This window comes from Chionomys nivalis, chromosome 24 (assembly GCF_950005125.1).
Source record: "Chionomys nivalis chromosome 24, mChiNiv1.1, whole genome shotgun sequence".
In the NCBI taxonomy this organism is placed as follows: Eukaryota; Metazoa; Chordata; class Mammalia; order Rodentia; family Cricetidae; genus Chionomys; species Chionomys nivalis.
The window spans coordinates 41,403,697-41,423,715 of NC_080109.1; the positions used below are offsets into that span (position 1 = coordinate 41,403,697).

Consider the following 20,019-nt stretch of genomic DNA (forward strand, 5'->3'; position numbering starts at 1 on the left):
AAAAGTTTTCTTGTTCAACACTGACCCATGACCACAAAGGTTTCTCTTGTTCTCTTTCTCTAGGTGGAATACGTGTTTACAGATAAAACTGGGACACTGACAGAAAATGAAATGCAGTTTCGAGAATGTTCAATTAATGGCATGAAATACCAAGAAGTCAATGGTAAACTTGTACCTGAAGGACCAACCCCAGACTCCGCAGAAGAAAGCTTATCTTACCTTGGTAGTTTATCGCATCTCAACAACTCAACACATGTCACAACCAGTTCTTCTTTTAGAACCAGTCCTGAAAGTGAAACTGAACTAGTAAGCAACTTTCAAATTAGTAATTACGGGTTTTATATGAATGAATGAATGAATTCTCTTCAATGGGTGGACATGGGAAATTTCTATCAGTGAAGCAAGAAGCATGTATTTGAGATAGATGTCTTGATTTAGCACCACAAAACACTATTCTGAGTCCGTAGTTACAGCCCAGTTTAGTTTATCATTATTGAGCATCTTCAATGCCTTAGCTCACTAGTTAGTAAATGCTGTTACTACCTAGAAGTAAAATGAGGGGAAGAAATGTATTTTTTTCTTCCTAAGACCTTACTTTTTCACAAGGACATCGTCTCCCTAGCTTGCAGTTTGTGTAGGCTGTCTAAAAATATGCACTTAACCAAAGGCTCCTAAAACAGTATGAGATTGAAATGCAAAATTTGCAGCTCTTACTCAGGCATTCCAGGTCTTTGCACTCTTGTTTTAGCTCACACGGTTTTATGTCTCGTTTCCTATATGGTGTTGGAAATGTGCTTTGGTCATGAATGTTATGTTTCTGCAGGTGAAAGAACATGACCTCTTCTTTAAAGCCGTCAGTCTTTGCCATACTGTACAGATCAGCAGTGTTCAAACTGATGGCATTGGGGATGGTCCCTGGCAGTCCAACCTAGCACCTGCACAGCTGGAGTACTATGCATCTTCACCAGATGAAAAGGCTCTAGTGGAAGCTGCAGCAAGGTGACCGAGCCTGATTTTTCTGATCCTCCAAGAATACTCTTGAAATAATTGCTAGAAAATTAAAGATGTCATATAAAGTTCTCAAATGTAAATTTAAGGTTTTTTTAAATGATCTTTTAAAAAGTAGTATGAATTCTACTTGAAAAACTTGTAAAAATACTTTGCATTATTTTGGATATAGTCTGACCTGTCATGTTCTTAAGAATAGTGTCATATTATTCAAAGGCAGTACCATAAATACTCCTTAAACTTTCAATTCATGTACTGTTATTCAAGCCAAATTATAAAGGTATAATGTAAAATATGAAATATTTTCCTTTAAGTATTATAATTTCTTTGGTCCTCTTGTTCCTAGAGCTGGTATCATATTTATAGGCATTTCTGAAGAAAGTATGGAGGTTAAAGTACTTGGAAGACTGGAAAGGTAAATTCTTTCAAATATGTTGTAGTCCATAATAACTATAGGAAAGGAATCAGCAAATTATGGCCTATAGACCAGTTTTGTCCTCCAATCTGTTTTTGGATAACCTATGATCTATTACATTTGGAGTTGTTTAAGAAAGAAAAAGAGAGTAAGGATGTGGGATAATGCCCTTTTACCCTATAAAGATTTTTCACTTGTATTGGTTTAATAAAATGCTGATGGGTCAGTAGCCAGGCAGAAAGTATAAGAGGGATAACAAGACTAAGGAGAATTCTGGGAAGAGGAAGGACTCTTCCCAGATGCAGACTTTACCATCCAGAGGCAGTAAAAGCAAGATGAAAATGCCATACTGAGTAAGGTAACAAGCCACATAGCTAAGCATAGATAAGAATTATGGGTTAATTTAAGTTCTAAGAGCTAGTTAATAATAAGCCTGAGCCAGACAGAGGTGGTGCAGCCTTTAATCCCAGCACTCAGGAGGCAGAGGCAGGTGGATCTCTGTGAGTTCGAGGCCAGCCTGGTCTACAAGAGCTAGTTCCAGGACAGGCTCCAAAGCTACAGAGAAACCCTGTCTCAAAACAAACAAAAAGGTTTTGACAATAAAACAAAGTTAAAACCCTGGGAGGAGCTATTGTGCAGTGGAGTACTGTCTTTCTTATAAAGAAAAAAAAAAGTTACCTGGTACCAAAGTGTGCAACCTACAGACCCTCAGGTACTGCCCTGTGACTTCTCTGTATGACATCACAAGGGTGCCAAGTGCCTGTTTTTCTAGACTAGAAGTTGGTGAGGTTTGGCTAGTGCTGAAACCATGCATAGGATTGGTTTACTAAATAAAACCTTATTACGTACGTCCTCCAAAGACAGCTGAAAAGTGGAGAGATTTTGATTTGGTGCTGTTTGAAAGGTGGCTTATTCCATGTGACTGCTTGCCCTAAGCAAGAAAGTGCCTTGCAGGATCTATTTTTGGAAGTTTATTACATATGTCTGCTTCTCAGTTCCAACAGTTAATGAAGATCTAAATAAAATGCTAGGTTCTACCCAAAAAAAAAAAAAAAAAACCAAAAAAAAGGAAAAAAATAATAAACCTGAGCTAATAGGCCATACAGTTTATAATTAATATAAGCCTCTGTGTGTTTTGTTGGGACTGAATGGCTGCGGAACTGGGAAAGACAGAAATTTGTGTCTTCCAATAAGGGAAAGAAGGAGAAAGAGTAAAATGACTCTGGTAGAATGGAGGCTATAGCCAGATGGTCACAAGTTAAAGACCTGCATAGGCCACAGAGTGAGATTAGCCCAGGAAATCTGCCAAAACCCTATCTCAAAATTGAGAAAGGAAAAGAAAGGCTGGGGATATAGTTTGCCTTGCATGCAAGAATAAGTCCTAATATACAGCAGAGATATATATATGGCCTGTAAAGTCTAAAGTTATCTGTTTCTCTACTAAAACACTTGCTAACCACTTCTCTAGAGTAATGGCATTATTATATCTCATCACAATTACAACTGTATACTGTACTTTAGTTTACTGTTTACTGAATTTGCTTATATATTTAAACACTCTTTGAGGTTGAGATTCCATAGGTCATTGGACGAGGAAAGCTTTTTTTTATCCCTATTTTGTAGTACTGGGGATCAAAACCAGTGTCTCAGGAATGTTAAGCAAATGCTGTGCCATAAAGCTGCACCCTAGCACACGTTCCCTTGTGCTGCCTATGAACTTACGCTCAAGCATTCAGGACACCAGTCTACTCATCCTCTTTCTACTCTGATAAGTTAGCCCATGCCCGTTGCTTGTGTACCTCAGTCCTTGCTCTGCTTTTTCACACTAAAAAAGTCAGGCCCATTCTGAAGCTGCTTTCATGAGGGAACCCATTGTCAACGTAGAACTTTGAGTGCTTACATATCGTGATAGAATTCTCTCCTGGAAAAGTTGTCAAGCCCCACTTGAGTTATCCTCGGAAGTTTTCCCTCAGTTCTCTAAAGAGGCATTTGCTGCCTGACCTCAACCCTCACACCTGCCCAAGTTCAGAATCATTGCTGACAGACTTGAAAGACTGCATAAAGGGAGACCTGGTGAGATGTGTTAGGACAGGAAATGATGACGAGTCAGTCACCTGGGCAGATGTGGGTCCCAGTTCTTCTCTACTGCACAGCAGCTTCTTGAATATTAATCTCTCTAGTAGTCTTCATCTTGGCTTCTGTGGGATTTAATTACAGACCCAAAGTCTGCAGTAGATGTTAGTTGTTGAGTACATGATGTCATCTCCCTCATGTCTCATACTATTATTGACTATGTAGAGCCTATCCTCATGAAAATGCAGTTCTAGTTTCTTACTTTAAACTTGTATTTTATCTTTTATTCTTTCCAAATGGTCACATTATTACTCTAAAAATTAAGGATTATCTTTCTTAATTTTTAGGTACAAATTGCTTCATATTCTGGAATTTGATTCAGATCGTAGGAGAATGAGTGTAATTGTTCAAGCACCTTCAGGTAACCAATCTAAGCTTTTATGAATATTTGTTTACCTAATATAGAACTTGATTACCAAAGAATAAAAAGTAAGGCCCATTCTGAAGACATGTTTATGAGGGAGCCTGTTGTCAACTTACAACAGTGATTGCTTACATATCACTATAGAATTTCTCTCCTGGAAATTTTTTATTTTTTTTTTCTTTCAGGTGAGAAACTTTTATTTGCTAAAGGAGCAGAATCTTCAATTCTCCCTAAATGTATAGGTGGAGAAATAGCAAAAACCAGAATTCATGTAGATGAATTTGCTTTGGTAAGTAGAGATAGCTGTTATTTAAGCATAAAAAAATTAAAAACAGACTTCAAAAATATATTTGTGAAATGGTTGAGGTTTTGTCTCTTTAATAGATCATCCATGTTCTGGAAATTCTGTAGTTCTTAGTTCTTTTGCATTAAATGTTGGCTCTTTATTCTTGTTGTAAAAACTGATTTTTAATGTGGTAACATGTAACTCTCTTCTAACCTGATGTTGTAGGAACTTCTGGTTGTGTGTACCACTCAAACTATATCCTTAAAAATTGAGTATTTGGCGCCTGGAGTGAGGCACAAATCCTTGAGTTTCATCTCTAGAATGGCTTGTCTCTATTCTTTCTCTTTTCCTTTCCCCATCATTGTCTTCCCTCTCCTTCCCTTCCCCTTGCCCACAGTTTATCCTGGGCCAGTGGTATGAAGTCAGAAACCAGACAAAAGCTTGAGCCCAGAAATTCAAGAGCAATTGGGACAACATCATTAGATCCTGACTTTTAAAGAAAAAAAAAAGTGAGGGTATGGCTCAGTGGTTGAGGACATACTAGAATGACAGAAAGGGACCTACTAAAGGAATAGGGGTTATTCCAGGGGTGTGGAGAAACTAGAGATTGTACACATGGTATAAATCATTAGCCTTTGAACAATTTGGCAACTTTTCAAAAGATAAAAATGAAGTTAAAATCTGACCTAGTTATATACCTGGTGTACACCAAAGAGAAGGAAAAAGATCCACACATGATCTAATGAATGGATGCTCATAGCCCAAGCTTGGAAAAGCCTAGCTGCCCAATTGATGAGTGGATAAAATATGATAGAGCCTGTAATGGAATGTTATTTAGTCATTAAGAGAAATGGAAGTGCTGATGTCTGATATATGCTGCAACATGGATGAACATTGAAAAGATTGCTTAGAGAAGCCAGCCACGAGAGACCACACGCTATATTTATATACACATCCAGGATAGGCAGATTATGACAGGTGAGTGGTTGTCAAAGGCTACTGGACAAAGGGAAGAGAAGAAATAGGGAGTCTGTTGGGGGTGAAAATTCTGGTAGTGGTAATGATTATACAGTTTTGTAAGTATACTAAAAACACTACATGGCACTATTTAAAAGAATTAATTTTATGTAATATGACTCTAATTTAACAAGGAAAACCTATAGGAGACTCATCCAAAAGCAAAACTTCAGGATGTCTCATGCCTGGACTTGTGTGTCTGCTGCATACTTACCACTCTCTCCTCATCTACTGCTGTTGCTGTTTTGCAGTTGCCTGTGACCTATCCACTGTAATATCTAGCAGCAAAGACTTTACTATCTAGAGACGTATCCACATATACTTACTGTAGAGGGAATTAATAAGTACATGTTAGTATCTGATGGAGCCTTAAATGTTAATTATGAGAGTTATTTACAAATCAGGAAATGGTACTATTTAGAAATTTGCTAAACATAGTCATGGTATTTTTAAATCCGCTGTTTTCAAGTTTATTGCTAGAACATTTATTTTCGGCCTTTCTAAGGAAAATAAATAGTGAGAAGTATTTAGATTCAGGCACTAATTTTCAGAGATTAAGAAAATTTGAGGCCCATGTAATCAAGTAGTCAGTACAGACTTCACGTAGTCAAATACAGATTCCTAAGTTTGTGTAGTTCCAGTTCATAGGTGAAGATAAAATGACAGTTTTTAAAGTCGGGTTGTGAATCTGGCTCTTAGAAGTGTGTGCCTGTCTTCTTTTCTTTTAGAAAGGACTGCGGACACTATGTATAGCTTATAGACAGTTTACCGCTAAAGAGTATGATGATATAGATAGGCGCCTGTTTGAGGCCAGGACTGCCTTGCAGCGACGGGAAGAGAAGCTGGCTGATGCCTTCCAGCACATTGAGAAAGACCTGATTCTGCTAGGAGCTACAGCAGTGGAAGACAGGCAAGTATCAGAAGAAGTAGGCAGTAGCATTTTTTAAGATTTTGTCAAATGCTTCTAATATAGTAAAATAAATACTGTTAATTACCATTCTGTAACAAAGTAGAAAACTAAAGCTTTCATTTTTCTACCCAGAATAATGCTGTTTTATTCCATCATTAGATCTTTGAAATAGATACAGGGAACGCTTGTATTATTCTTCCGTTTTACTATTCCTTTGTCAGTGTGCCATGCCATCATCAAACATTCACATGTCTCTCCATCCTCACCCACTACTGCCCAATCTGCTCTATGTTTCAGTAATGACACATTGACTGTTGTGCTCCTGAATACCTCGAACTGAAATTGTTGTGTTCATGCCTTTGTTCCTTGGCAAGGCTTTGCCTTCTGCCTGGATGATTCTTCTTTCCCAGGGTATTTGTGAATAAGGTACTCATAACAAGCCCTCATCCAGGAAGGCCTTTTCTGACAGCCAGCTAAGATGATTGAAAATGTTCTTCTTTATGAACATTCTGTTTATTGCCGACTTTTTGATGCTATATTAAATTGTTTAAACATTTTTCTCCTCTATTAGCATATAAATGCCTTGCAACTTGTTTGCTTTTTTTAACCCAGCATCGTATCAGTTTTAGCTTCTTAAATTTAATTTTGAGTCAAATGGATTTTTATAAATTAAACCTGTTATTTTCTTCTGTCCCCTGTATCTACAAAGGTATTAATATTTTAAATGGGGATTTTAGAGTATGATGTTTAAACGGAAAACTGTAGAAGACTCATCTAAAAGCAGAAGCCCTGAATTCAGGATGTCATGCCTAGACTTCCTTGTATGCTGCATACTTACCTCTCCTTAACTGCTTCTGTTACTGGGTGGGGTGAGAGGAAATCTCTGCTTGAAATTTTAGACTTACTAGTGGCGCGTTTCCTGCCTAGCATGCCCCAGGCCTCAATTCAGGCTCCTCCCAATACCACTTGCCGGTAAGAGGGGTTTATGATGACTATGTTAACTCATTGGTTTTCTTCTAACTAGATGCTGCTAGTAGTTTATTCTTGTTTCCCGAATAATGAAAGAAAATCTGAGTCATGTTGATATACTGTAACATTCCTATAAAGAGTATGCTTTATCTGTACTGTGTAGCTTATACTTAACATAGGCTATAGGAGTATTTTTCTCTACCTTTTTTTTTTTTTTTAGACTTCAAGATAAAGTTCGAGAAACTATTGAAGCATTGAGAATGGCTGGTATCAAAGTATGGGTGCTTACAGGAGACAAACATGAAACAGCTGTTAGTGTGAGCTTATCATGCGGACATTTTCATAGAGCTATGAATATCCTCGAACTTATCAACCAGAAGTCAGACAGTGGATGTGCTGAACAGTTGAGGCAGCTTGCCAGGAGGTAAGATAGCAGGCAGTGTCTGCAGGCCAGCTTGCCACTTCTTGCTTTCATCGGCCCATAGCTAAAAGATTTTTTAATTTAATTTGTAATTTAAAAACACTTTTAAATTTTGATTTTGTGTGTATGGATTAGAGACCTTAACATAAGTTAGATAAACTGAACCTGTTAGAAGAGAAAGTGGGGAAGACTTGAATGCATTGCCACAGGAGACAACTCTTTGAACAGAACACTGGTAGCACAGGCACTAAGAGCAACAATTAATATTGAAAAGCTTCTGTAAGGCAAAGGACACCATTAACTGGATAAAGTGACACCTTACAGAATGAGAAAAGATTTTTTTTTTTACCAACTTCACAACCAATAGAAACTAATATCCAAAATATATAACTCAAGAAACCAGATATCAAACAAACAATACAATTTTAAAATGGGTTACAGATCTTAAGAGAATTCTCAATAGAGAAAAATTTAATTTTTCTTAAAGATGAATAAGATTCCATTGTAAATAGTTACCTCATTTTCATTATCTTTCATCAGTTGATGGGTATATAAGCTGTTTCCATGTCCTGGCTATTGTGAATAGAGCAGCAATGAACATGAATGAACATGTAGTGTACTTGCATGGGAAATAAGTCCTCTATCAATGTAGGAGCAATATGACTTGGACCAGCAGGTTGTTCTTCAGCAATGGTTCCGAATGGGATGACCAGGAGATGAGAAGACAGGAAAGCTGAGGTCAAGTCTCTCACAAGCTGTGTCTGATGCCAAGCAAGTTTATTAAGAAGTGCAGCCTCTCCTATACAGTTTGTGGGCATGGGGGAAGGAGAGTTGGGGAGGCTGGGGCAGTGTCAGCAGAAAACTTGCATAAAAGGAATGAACACAGGATTTCTCAAGTGTGTCACAGATTGAGCACAAGCGACCTTGGAATTGGTAACTCTCCAGTCTCTTGCAGGTTATGGGGAGGGAGTCAAGTTTCCAGGAACAAAACCTTAACTCATGCAAGGTCCTGGCCACAGCCTGGACCTTGCCAAGGCTGCCCCTGTGCAAGGACACAGAACTATGGCTCCCTTTGTCCTTTTTTTTTTTTTAAAGATTTATTTATTTATTATGTATACAGTATTCTCAGTACTCTGCCTGCAAGCCAGAAGAGGGCACAGATCTCATTACAGATGGTTGTGAGCCACCATGTGGTTGCTGGGAATTGAACTCAGGACCTTTGGAAGAGCAGGCGGTTCTCTTAACCGCTGAGCCATCTTTCCAGCCCTCCCTTTGTCCTTTTAACAGGGCCCTGAGAGAGCCTTGGATCAGCCTTACTCTTAACAGTGGTATATAGATGGGCCAAATGTCCTCAGCTAGGGAGGTCAAACTGCCTTCTAAATATGTGTTTACACCCTCAGATTAACACTACATTCAACCTTGAAAATAGAAACTTCTCTCTGCAGTGGTCAGAAGTTAGTTAATGCAGACACTCATAACTCATAGTGGCCATAGTGCTGAGAAGAGGTGACCACTGAGTGCTCACTGATATCTGTGTCAATCCCACCATCCCCACTCAAGTGGAGAACTTTTGACCAGGTTCACAGTACAAGGCATGAATTCCCTCTTGTGGAGAAGACTTCAACTCTAATCCAAAAGTGGTTGGTTCGGGTGGTGGTGGCGCACGCCTTTAATCCCAGCACTCGGGAGGCAGAGGCAGGCAGATCTCTGCGAGTTCGAAGCCAGCCTGGTCTACAAGAGCTAGTTCCGGGACGGGCACCAAAGCTAAAGAGAAACCCTGTCTCAAAAAACCAAAAAAAAAAAAAAAGTGGTTTGTTACCCCATAACTGTCATGTTAACAGGGGCACGTCTTCCCTGGTATGTCAGTATTATAGCATACAGGTGGGCAATACTACTAAAGGCTTTTCTCCTGTACTGGCCTACAGGGTACCTTCTAGCACGATGAAAGCTAGCTAACAGGGTGAAAATTTTCAGGACAATACCAGGATGGTTTTCTCAAATAAAATTTCTTTTTCTCTTCTTTCTTTCTTTCTTTCTTTCTTTCTTTCTTTCTTTCTTTCTTTCTTTCTTTCTTTCTTTCTGTATTTGACGGAGAGAGAGGGGTGATATTTTGGCTTACAATATTTTGGTATTACAGCGTCACAGGCTGAATCCATAATGGTGGGGACAGCATGTCAGCCGAGGCAGGAAGCTAAGTACTCCTAGCCTTTGTTGCAGGCATGAAGGAGGAGAAAACAAGGAATGGTGCACATCATTAACCTCTCTAATTTGTCTCCAATGACGTACTTCATAGAGCAAGCCTGCACCTCCTAAACCTCCCCAAATAGGGCCACTATCTGGGGACCCAGTTCGTAAATCCCCAAGCCTTTGGGGGACATTTTGTATTTAAACTACCACATTCTACTCCCTGATCCCCATATAAACAATGCAAAATACATTTAGTCCCACTTCAAAAAGTCCCTATAGTCTTTCGTAGTCTTAACCCTTTACAAGTCCAGTCTCTTCTGAAACTCAAGGTAAACTTTTTAATTGTAAGCCCCTATAAAACTCAAAAAGCAAATTACATACTTCTAGCATGTGGCACAGAATATACGTTTACATTCCAACGGGAAGAATGGGGCATAGCGAGGAAATACTGTATCAAATCAAGACTGAAACACAGCAGGGCAAGCTCCTAATCCTGTAGCACTCTTCTGATCTCAAAGCACTTAGATGGCTCTACCCTTCCAGCTTTGCTACATACAACATAAATCTCTCTCTGAGGTTGCTTCTGTTCCTTCTAGACATCTCTCCTTGGCAGATACCCTATGTCTCTGGTACCTCCAACATATGGGGGTCTCCTATGCAATGTTGGTTTTGTTTCCACAGCTTCATGCAGTGAAGTCTCATATTCTCTTGTCCTCTCAGGGCCTTCTTGCAAGTAAGGCCACATTTTGTCTGGCCCTAGGACCTCTCAGAAACCATGGAGAAAGAATCTATAATTCCTTCACTCTTGAATGCATTGTGTTAAAGTTAACACTGCATGTGTTATGATTATGCTGACCTTCCCTGTCAGTACCCTGTCCCTTTTTAAGAGACCAGCTCCATCCACTGCCAGCATTTTCATAACATGCACTACAAAGCTAACTTCCATAGCCATTTTGAGATGGATCCTGACTCCCTTGAATCACAGAGCAGCTGCTTATTCAGTTTCTTCTTAGTACCAGAAAGTACTTCAAGCATCTTTTATAGGTTTGAAGCTTATCTGGGTGGGTTCTCACCCTGAGGGCACCCTTCTTTTTATTTTGGTGCATAGCACGCCTCTCCTTAATGACAATAATCTCCTTAATAACTGTAGCCTCTTTTCCATTAAATGTCTTTGTTGTAACATTAAGCTTCCTAGTGGTTTTCTCCAAACTCTACATCTTGTGTTCCTTTCTGCCCCCCCTTGACTCTTTTTCATTGTTGATCTATAGATGTATTATCATTAATAACCATACTACAGACTCAATGCTATTCAGTCTTGACATTTCCCCCACCTTAGAAATTAGTCCATTACTTTTTAATTTATTCATAGATATTTTCTAAGGACACAGACAGAAGGCAGCCAGTTTCTTTGCCAAAATAACACAGGTATATCCTCTAGCCAAGTTGCTGTTAAAGTCCTTGCTTCTATCTGAAGCCTCTTGATTCAACCCTTAGTCTGCTTTGCTTTCAGCAGAACCATCTTCCAGGCTCCTACTAGGAAGGCCTTCTGAGCTCTGATTAGAGCATTGAACTGCTTTTCTAGTCCCGAGTTCCAAAGTCTTTCACAGTCCTTCAAAAATAAACAAACAAAAATCCAACATAGTCATGTTCTTCATACCAACAGCCCATTCTCCTATTTACTTTTCCATTGCTGTGATGAAGCATCGTGACCAAGGTGCCATATAGAAGAATAAGGCTATTTGGGTTGATGGTTCCAGAGGGTAAGAGTCCATAATTGCAAGGATAGCATGGCAGCAGGAAACGGAGAGCTCACATTCTTTATTGTCATCAGTATAACTTCTAGACAAGTCTTTGCTTAAATATAGAAGGCACTTCATCTTGGAAATCTTGTTATTTTTGTTGGGTCAGAGGCATGCAAAAAAATGGGGTACTTACCACCAAAGTCTATGAAACCAGAAACAAACTTATTCCAAAAGAAAAAAAAAAGTCACTGTAGGGCACAAAAAGCTTACCAGTTAACTAGGACCACAGCCTGAGTGTGGGCTTCTGAAACTGTGGCAATGGGAATGTGTTTGGGGCCCCCTTTTATAACAAAAAGTAAGCATTAGGCATGGAAAAATAAATTTTTATAACTTAGAAGTCAAGCTCAGAGACATACTGCAATTAAAGATTTACAATTTTTGATAACAGTGTTTTAGTTAAGTTGAGTTTACATAGGCCTGTAGATTTCCTTCACAGTTAATAGTGTTTGCAAGAACTTAACAGCTTTTTCTGTCACAACCAGTTTCCCAGAGCAGGGAAGGATACAAAATCATACAAAATGTAAAGTCACAGAGGAGCTTTTGCTCAAAGTTTATAGGATGGAATGGATGCTAAGAATCATGTACAAACTTCTACTAAAAGTTAACTTTGGTCCACGGCAGTTGTCAGTTGTAAGTGGCAGGGGGTTATCATAAAAAACAAAAAACAAAAACAAACAAAAAAAGCCTAACCCCCTAGCTGCTGAGAGCTATTGAGCTGCCTGTCACAAGCTAAGGAAACAATTGTTAAAAGTTAATCCAAAGCTGATGATGGTCTGTTCCCATTTCTTTAGGCTTACAATTTTATATTTTTTATTCCTATTACTAGACCCTTCAACTTTGAGAGCCCATGAACACCTTTGTGGTGAGTTAGTAGTTAAGAATAATGTCAGGCAGAAAGTAACTGCTCAAAATAATTTATATATACCTTCTGAAATTATTTCTTGGTTATTAAAAGTTATGTTGTACCAATGAGATGACTCAGTGGGTAAATGTGCCAGTTACCAAGCCTGACTATGTGAGTTCAGCGACTCAAGAGAAAACCATCTCTTTCACGTTGTCCTCTGGCTCTACACACATATATATAAACAATAAGTAAATAAAACATAGTAAAAATATTTAAAAATTAATGTTTACTTAAAAATACTGAAAATCATAAAGAAGATAGAGTTTTGATAATACTATACAAGTATGTAACACTCATTAATTGTGTTTTCTTTAGGTCTTCTATATATTTTTTTGGTAAATGTGTTATAAACGTTAGTATGCATTTCTCATTTTGTTCAAAAGCTGTATTTCATCACCTTTCAGATACTACAACTGAGTTTGTTCACTTATACACAAATCATTCATCTGGTTGAACTGTCTGTCTTACAATAAGAGTCTTATTAAGTAAATAATCTGGCTTCAGAGTATGACATAAAGAATATAATTGTATTCTTTTCTAGAATTACAGAAGACCATGTGATTCAGCATGGGCTGGTAGTAGATGGGACCAGCTTATCTCTTGCACTCAGGGAGCATGAAAAGCTGTTTATGGAAGTTTGCAGAAACTGCTCAGCTGTGTTGTGTTGCCGCATGGCACCTTTACAGAAAGCAAAAGTAAGTATATGTCATAAAAAGTTCCTTGAAAATAGTTTCCAAAGGAAGGAATGGGGAGGAAAGGAAGGAAGGAAAGACCAGACAAGACAATTCTTTGTTAAAAGTTACCAACCTCTGCATACTGGCACACACCTGTAAATCCTTGCATCCAAGAGGCTGAGGCAAGAGGATTGAAAGTTTGAGGCCAGCCTTGGCTAACAAAGTATCAAGAAGAGGAGAGACAGAGGGAAGAAGGAGAGGAGGCAGCTGTCAAGTTATAAATTAGGAAAATTAAATCCAATCTATTTTTTATTATCCAAATATGTAAAGCTGTATGCAAGAAATGTTTAAATTTCAGATGCCTAGAATTCAACTGAAAACCCCCTCAAACAAATTTTTTGTAAACCTACAGTTTGGAATATTTTGAGGTTTAGGACTGTTTCATTCAAAAACTGTTCTTGGTAGGCCAACAAGATGGCTCACTCATCTGGTAAAGGCACCTACTGCTAAGCCTGACTACCTGAGTTCCAGCCCCAGGCCTTACATGGAAGAAAGAGAGAACAGACTCCCATAAGTTGTTCTTTGACTTCTCTTGGTGTGCTCATACATGTAGAACACATGCATACACAAACAAATGAATATAATCCCATAAACTTTCTAAAGGAATATCTTATACTGTCCTTAACAATATAAGAACTGGTTGTTTTGCACAGAGACATCCAGGTTTATTTAGATTCATGGAATTTTGTTATAGTACTTGTGTGTCCAGTCTGTGGAGATTAAAACTAGGATAGACATGTCTCTGCTGTTATAAAAACACATCCAAGAATCTGAGACCAAGAGTCAGTAGATAAAGGTACTATCAGATAAGTCCAATGATCTTGATTCACTACCTAGAACTTCACAAAGTTCTTCTCTGACCCTCAAATACTGGCCATCTCATGTGCACCCCCCCACACACACAGGTTTAAAAATATTTTTTTTATTAATTAATTTATTTAATTATTAAAGATTTCTGCCTCTTCCCCGCCACCACCTCCCATTCCCTCCCCCTCCCCCAATCAAGTCTTCCTCCTCAGCCCAAAGAGCAAGCAGGTTTCTCTGCCCTGTGGGAGGTCCAAGGACCACCCACCTCCATCCAGGTCTATTAAGGTGAGCATCCAAACTACCTGGGCTCCCACAAAGCCATTACGTGCAATAGGATCAAGAACCCATTGCCATTGTTCTTCAGTTCTCAGTAGTCCTCATTGTCCATTAAAAATTCCAGAGAAGCATGTTTTAATTTCACTTGGGTTAATATCTTTTTAAATCTTGAGACTTAGCCAAACAGACTAAATAGGTGTCTTTTCTTTGTTTAGAGTATTTTCTTTCTTGAGAATTTTGTTTTGATAACTCAGTGAAATATAGTTATTTATTTAAATAAGTTATTAAAGATTTTAGAGTGCATTTTAAAATTTTTCTTAAAATGCAAAACAACATGGATTTTGTTATAACACTTGTGAAAGACATTCCTAAACCCTTAATCTCCTTGCCCCTTGAAGAGTGAACCTTACATTAGTGTTACTGTCCAGCATGAACTCAGATGTCTTCACCACCATACTACTGCATTAAATTTCAGATGAAAGATGTTACCCAAATACAAGAGAGTTAAAACCTTATCACAAAGAATAAATTCATTGTGTGTTTTTCAGGTAATAAGACTGATAAAAATCTCACCTGAGAAACCGATAACATTGGCTGTTGGTGATGGTGCTAATGATGTCAGCATGATACAAGAAGCACATGTTGGCATAGGTGATTGACTTTTCCTTGAATTTTAAAGTGGTATAATTATTTGGTAGTTTTGAGTTTTCCTTTTTGTGAAGTACAATGTCTAGTGTTTGAGTGAAAACAAATACAGTATAACAGTACATAATAGTATATCCCCATAAGAAACCAATTATTGTTTAGTCCACTATTTACATTATTTTAATTATTAAAGGAAGCGGCATCCCATTAGTGAATTTTTTCTTTGCTAATTCTCCTTAATAATAAAAGTAATTTTATTTTTACCTCTCATTTTGTATCTGACAAAGAACTTTCACACATCGTTTATCCTTTTAACTCCAGAATTCTGACATGGTTGTTATCAAGGTTTTAAATTCTTATTTTATACTTATTATTACTTTTATGTGAATCCAAAAATTATTCTGTACATTTTGAGGACAGTTTTAGAGAAAAGAATTATACCAAACATTGGTAAAAACAAAATCTCTAGTACTTTTCTGATTTTTTTTTATTGATTTTTAGTGAGCTCTACATTTTTCTCTGCTCCCCTCCCTGCCTCTTCCCTCCCCTTCAACCGTCTCCCAAGGTCCCCATGCTCCCAGTTTACTCAGAAGATCTTGTCTTTTTCTACTTCCCATCTAGATTAGATCTATGTGTGTCTCTTTTAAGGTCCTGGTTGTTGTCTAGGTTCTCTGGGATTGTGTTTTGTGGGCTGTTTTTCTTTGTTTTATGTTTTAAAAACCACTTATGAGTGAGTACATATGATAATTGTCTTTCTGGGTCTGGGTTACCTCACTCAAAGTGATGTTTTCTAGATCCATTTGCCTGCAAAATTCAAGATGTCATTATTTTTTCCTGCTGTGTAGTACTCCATTGTGTAAATGTACCACATTTTCCTTATCCATTCTTCGATCAAGGGGCATTTAGGTTGTTTGCAGGTTCTGGCTATGACAAACAATACTGCTATGAACATAGTTGAGCCTATGTCCTTGTGGCACGATTGAGCATCCTTTGGATATTTACCCAGAAGTGGTATTACTGGGTCTTGAGGAAGGTTGTTTCCTAATTTTCTGAGAAATCTCCACACTGACATCCAAAGGGGCTGTACCAGCTTGCATTCCCACCAGCAGTGCAGAAGTGCTCCCTTTACCCCACAACCTCTCCAGCATAAGTTGTCATCATTGTTTTTGATCTTAGCCATTCTTTCAGATATAAGATGGAATCTCAGAGTTGTTTTGATTTACAGTTTTCTGATGACTAAGGATGTTGAACATTTTCTTAAGTGTCTTTCAGCCATTTTAGATTCCTCTGTTGAGAGTTCTCTGTTTAGGTCTGTACTCCCATTTTTTTTATTAGATTATTTGTTCTTTTGATGACCAATTTCTTGAGTTTTTTGTATATTTTGGAGATCAGACCTCTTTCTGATGTGGGGTTAGTGAAGATCTTTTCCCATTCTGTAGGCTGTTGTTTTGTCTTGTTGACTGTGTGCTTTGCTTTACAGAAGCTTTGTGTATAGCAGGATATGTACAGATATTATCTGTAATCTCAGTGCTGACCACAGAGACTTCAGATGCTGAGACAGACTGAAGTTCCAGGCCAGAGTAGCTCATCTCAAAAACACGTACATGCATACATACACATAATAAACAAATGTAAGATGAAAAGCAGATAATCACATTTGTGAATGATATATTAGTTATATGCGTCAAATATAATTTACAGTATGAAAGAATTCCAGTGATATAAGCTTTAAAACCTGGTTTTTCTCTAGGTGTTGTAACTAATTACTGTCTTTGCCTGTCCAGTTAGGACTTTTTGTCATTTTATGAGCTCCCTGGGGAACTCTGCCTACAAGTTCTGCAAAGCACACTGCAAGCTCAGTCCACATTCGCTTCCTCAGCTTCAGTTCCCCTCCTTCCCACACTCCCAGCTCAGTAACAGGGAGCACAGGCCAGGCAGCATTCACAGCAGGTGACACGGGGAGGGAAGTAGAGTATTTTCCTTAGACAGCCAGCTAAGAGGGTTTCCTAAGGACACAGCTCAAAGTCTGCCAACAATGTGGATGTCTTTTGACGCAAAACGTTATTTGCTGTCATTGCTCTCTGAAAACTTTCTCACCAAAGCCGCAGGATTGAGTGGTACATCTCTCCAAGTTAAAAAAATATATATTCATTTTGCATCACCACGTCTCTGCACACGCTCTCTCCTTTTTTCGCTCATACTAACTTTTCATGTCTCTGCACTACCATCAGCACTGCCGTCAGTCCTGTTCTTGATGTAAGTTTTGAAGCCAAGAGGCAGCTTGGTCCCCACACAGCTTAGCTACCTGTTGTGACAAAACCCAGCCCTGGAAACACTGGAGGTGAACCCTCCCCACACCCATTCCGAACAATCTGGATCGTAGTTAAGTGTTACTAACAGCAACACAGTCACTGGCTTGACTTTCTGTAGCTTGCCTTTCCACAAGAGGAAGAAGAGCCTGGCTGCTGATGACATCTAGCTGTAGCTAGCAGATCCAATTCTGAGGGATTAAGCCAAGTGATGTGCTTTGAAGTCAAGGTACTGTTGGCTACTGTGAGAACCGAAACCATACTGGGCCCTGAGGGTCATAACCTGTATTGTGATTATCTGCCTGTTATCCCAGAGTTCTGCAGCTTGGGTATCCTGGGTTTCTATGACACGGTGGGTATTTTGAGGCTGAATTCTTTTGGAATTCTAATGTGGAAGTGAGTTTGTTGTGCACCTCTATCTTAATAATAATCCACTTCTGTACCTAAACATAGATTTAAAACTCCCATCATCCTCCGTGTCTCTGGTGTTGTTGCCTTGACACTTGGCCTCTGTGGACCTGAACTGTCCTGAGCTATCTTGGCTGAACATAATAGATTCTGTGTGCATGTCATTCACTTCAGTGCTTTTGGAAGAGGTATCTCCAGCATTCATGCTCACACTTGTTCTTTTAAATGGGTCTCACTATGTAGCCCTGTCTGACTTTGAACTCTGTGTGAACCAGGCTGTCCTCAAAGTCACAGAGATCAACTTGCCTCTGCCTCTGCCTCTGCTTCCTGAGTTCTGGGGTTAAAGTGTGCACCACCACAGTCCCCACTGTAAATTTTTAAAAAGAGTGTTTTTATCCTTGAGAGCAAAAAACACCTTGTTTTGTAGTTTTGTATATAAGACCTGTTGGTTTTTAAAAAAACAAAAGAAAGCAAAAATAAAAACAAATCAAACACTGTACAGATATACACACTTGAATGTTTATTATGGTTAGTCACTCATTAAAATATAAATAAAATGTTATGAAAATGCGTATTTGTTAAAAGAAGACTTTTATTTTCCAGGTAAAATGATGCATTGCTTTCAGGGTGTACAGTCTTTACTTACTTTATTTATTGAAAATGTATAGGAAAACCCATTTTTTTACTTAAAAACACATTCATTTATACAGTATTGCTTAAAAATTATAAAAATATGCTTATTTTTATTGGGTTCAAATTCCTGAATTTTCATCTTTTAATATTCTTTTGAACTGGTGAATTTAAAGATGTCCTAGAGCCGCCTGCTCATGAGAAGTTTAGCACTTTGTGCTTATCAGTGTGTAATTGATGCCCCACTATCTGAACATTTCAGTATTATTTTTTTCTTCTGATCCTTTGAAGATTGATGTTACATGCCTGGTATATAATTGACTTATATTAAGCATATTTAAGTAGAACAGCCTTTTGGATAGCAGCTAACCGCTGTATATAAGTATTTAGCGTTACAGCAAGTATAAATAGTTTGGAGTGATATATATTGTGAAAATTACACATTGTTTGTTAGTGAACGTCCCTTTTGTCTTCTTTATTTTAGGAATCATGGGTAAAGAAGGAAGACAAGCTGCAAGGAACAGTGACTATGCAGTAGCTAGATTTAAATTCCTCTCCAAATTACTGTTTGTTCATGGTCATTTTTATTATATTAGAATAGCTACCCTTGTACAGTATTTTTTTTATAAGGTGAGTTTCATTGGATTATAAGGATTAGTTAATATTTCAACTTAAAATTCTAATTTAAGAATGATACAGACATTCAAATTATTCTTAAAATAGTTTCTTTAAACAAAAATAACTATTTTGTAATAAATTTATTGTTCCAACTGCAGATCAGTGGTCGTCTGTTCCATCAAGACACGAGTAGGATTGCTTGAAAGGGAGGGCTATTAGAACATTTTTGGGTCAGTCAGAGGGCTCAGTGGGTGAAGGCTCTTGTCAACAAGCCTGATACCCTGCGTTCAAACCCAAGACCCCATGGTAGAAGGAGAGAACTCCTGTGAGTTGTCCTCAGACTTTTAAATATGTGCCATGGTGTGAACTTGCTCACTCTCTTTGTCTGCCCGTCTCTCTCACACACACAGTAAAATGTCAAAAATGAGAGAGCTCACAAACACACACTTTGAGAAAGTTCTCTAATCTTATGGTATATAAATTTATCAAGTATCAAAATTTACACTTAAATGTATCATTTGTAAACTCAACTGCAAAAAAAAAATGCAATTTGCTTAAAGCTATTTTATGTTGGTCTAGTAAATTTGATTGAGCCTCTCTCTAATTTCATGGATTCATGGCAGAGCTCCTTAATTAACTCTTTTGTTTCAAGGGTGGCCCTGTGCAATGTATAATATCATCCTATCAGTTACAAAGGGTTTATTTGTATAATAAAACAGATTGTAATATTAAAATAATCTTCTCTCATTGGACCCTTTCAAGAAAGATGAGATTCAGTGGAACCCGTGTTGAGTCCTTGCTTATAAACATTTACCACACTAGAATATCTTGTATGTGTTGTGTAAGGAATAGTTGCAAACTGATAGAACATAAAAAGTCATATTACCTTGAGATGATGTGACAGTTTTTCTAACCTATTGTTCTAGCTTCACTTGCGCTATGAAAGATATTGTGGTAGAAAGATGTTATGACAGTGCCCCTTATGTCCCCTCAGTAGTCCACAGTATCAGATTCTCATAGCCTGAAATATGAGCAACTATTGCATATTGTAATATCTGTGCTACAAATTAGCAGTTAGAACATGACTTTTACTGCTTAGAACTGGTGAGAACTAAGAAAATTTATTATAATGTCTATATGATTCCTTAATCAGATTTTAGGCATGATTTAATAAAA

The 20,019-nt window shown here is 38.0% G+C and overlaps 1 protein-coding gene across 9 annotated transcripts in view; it reads left to right on the forward strand.

Moving 5' to 3' along the window:
* Window positions 1–20,019, forward strand: part of Atp11b (ATPase phospholipid transporting 11B (putative)) — a 98,781-nt gene that overhangs the window by 54,860 nt on the left and 23,902 nt on the right. For all 9 annotated transcript variants that reach the window (XR_009056271.1, XR_009056273.1, XR_009056272.1 and 6 more), the window contains exons 13-22: window positions 64–306; window positions 824–999; window positions 1,355–1,423; window positions 3,844–3,917; window positions 4,106–4,209; window positions 5,952–6,133; window positions 7,323–7,526; window positions 12,958–13,111; window positions 14,782–14,884; window positions 18,710–18,855. Coding sequence is in view for 6 of the 9 variants with exons in the window: in XM_057756767.1 (XP_057612750.1) it covers window positions 64–306; window positions 824–999; window positions 1,355–1,423; window positions 3,844–3,917; window positions 4,106–4,209; window positions 5,952–6,133; window positions 7,323–7,526; window positions 12,958–13,111; window positions 14,782–14,884; window positions 18,710–18,855 (1,455 nt within the window). In the remaining 3 variants the exon portion in view is untranslated. The remainder of the gene's footprint in view (window positions 1–63; window positions 307–823; window positions 1,000–1,354; window positions 1,424–3,843; window positions 3,918–4,105; window positions 4,210–5,951; window positions 6,134–7,322; window positions 7,527–12,957; window positions 13,112–14,781; window positions 14,885–18,709; window positions 18,856–20,019) is intronic.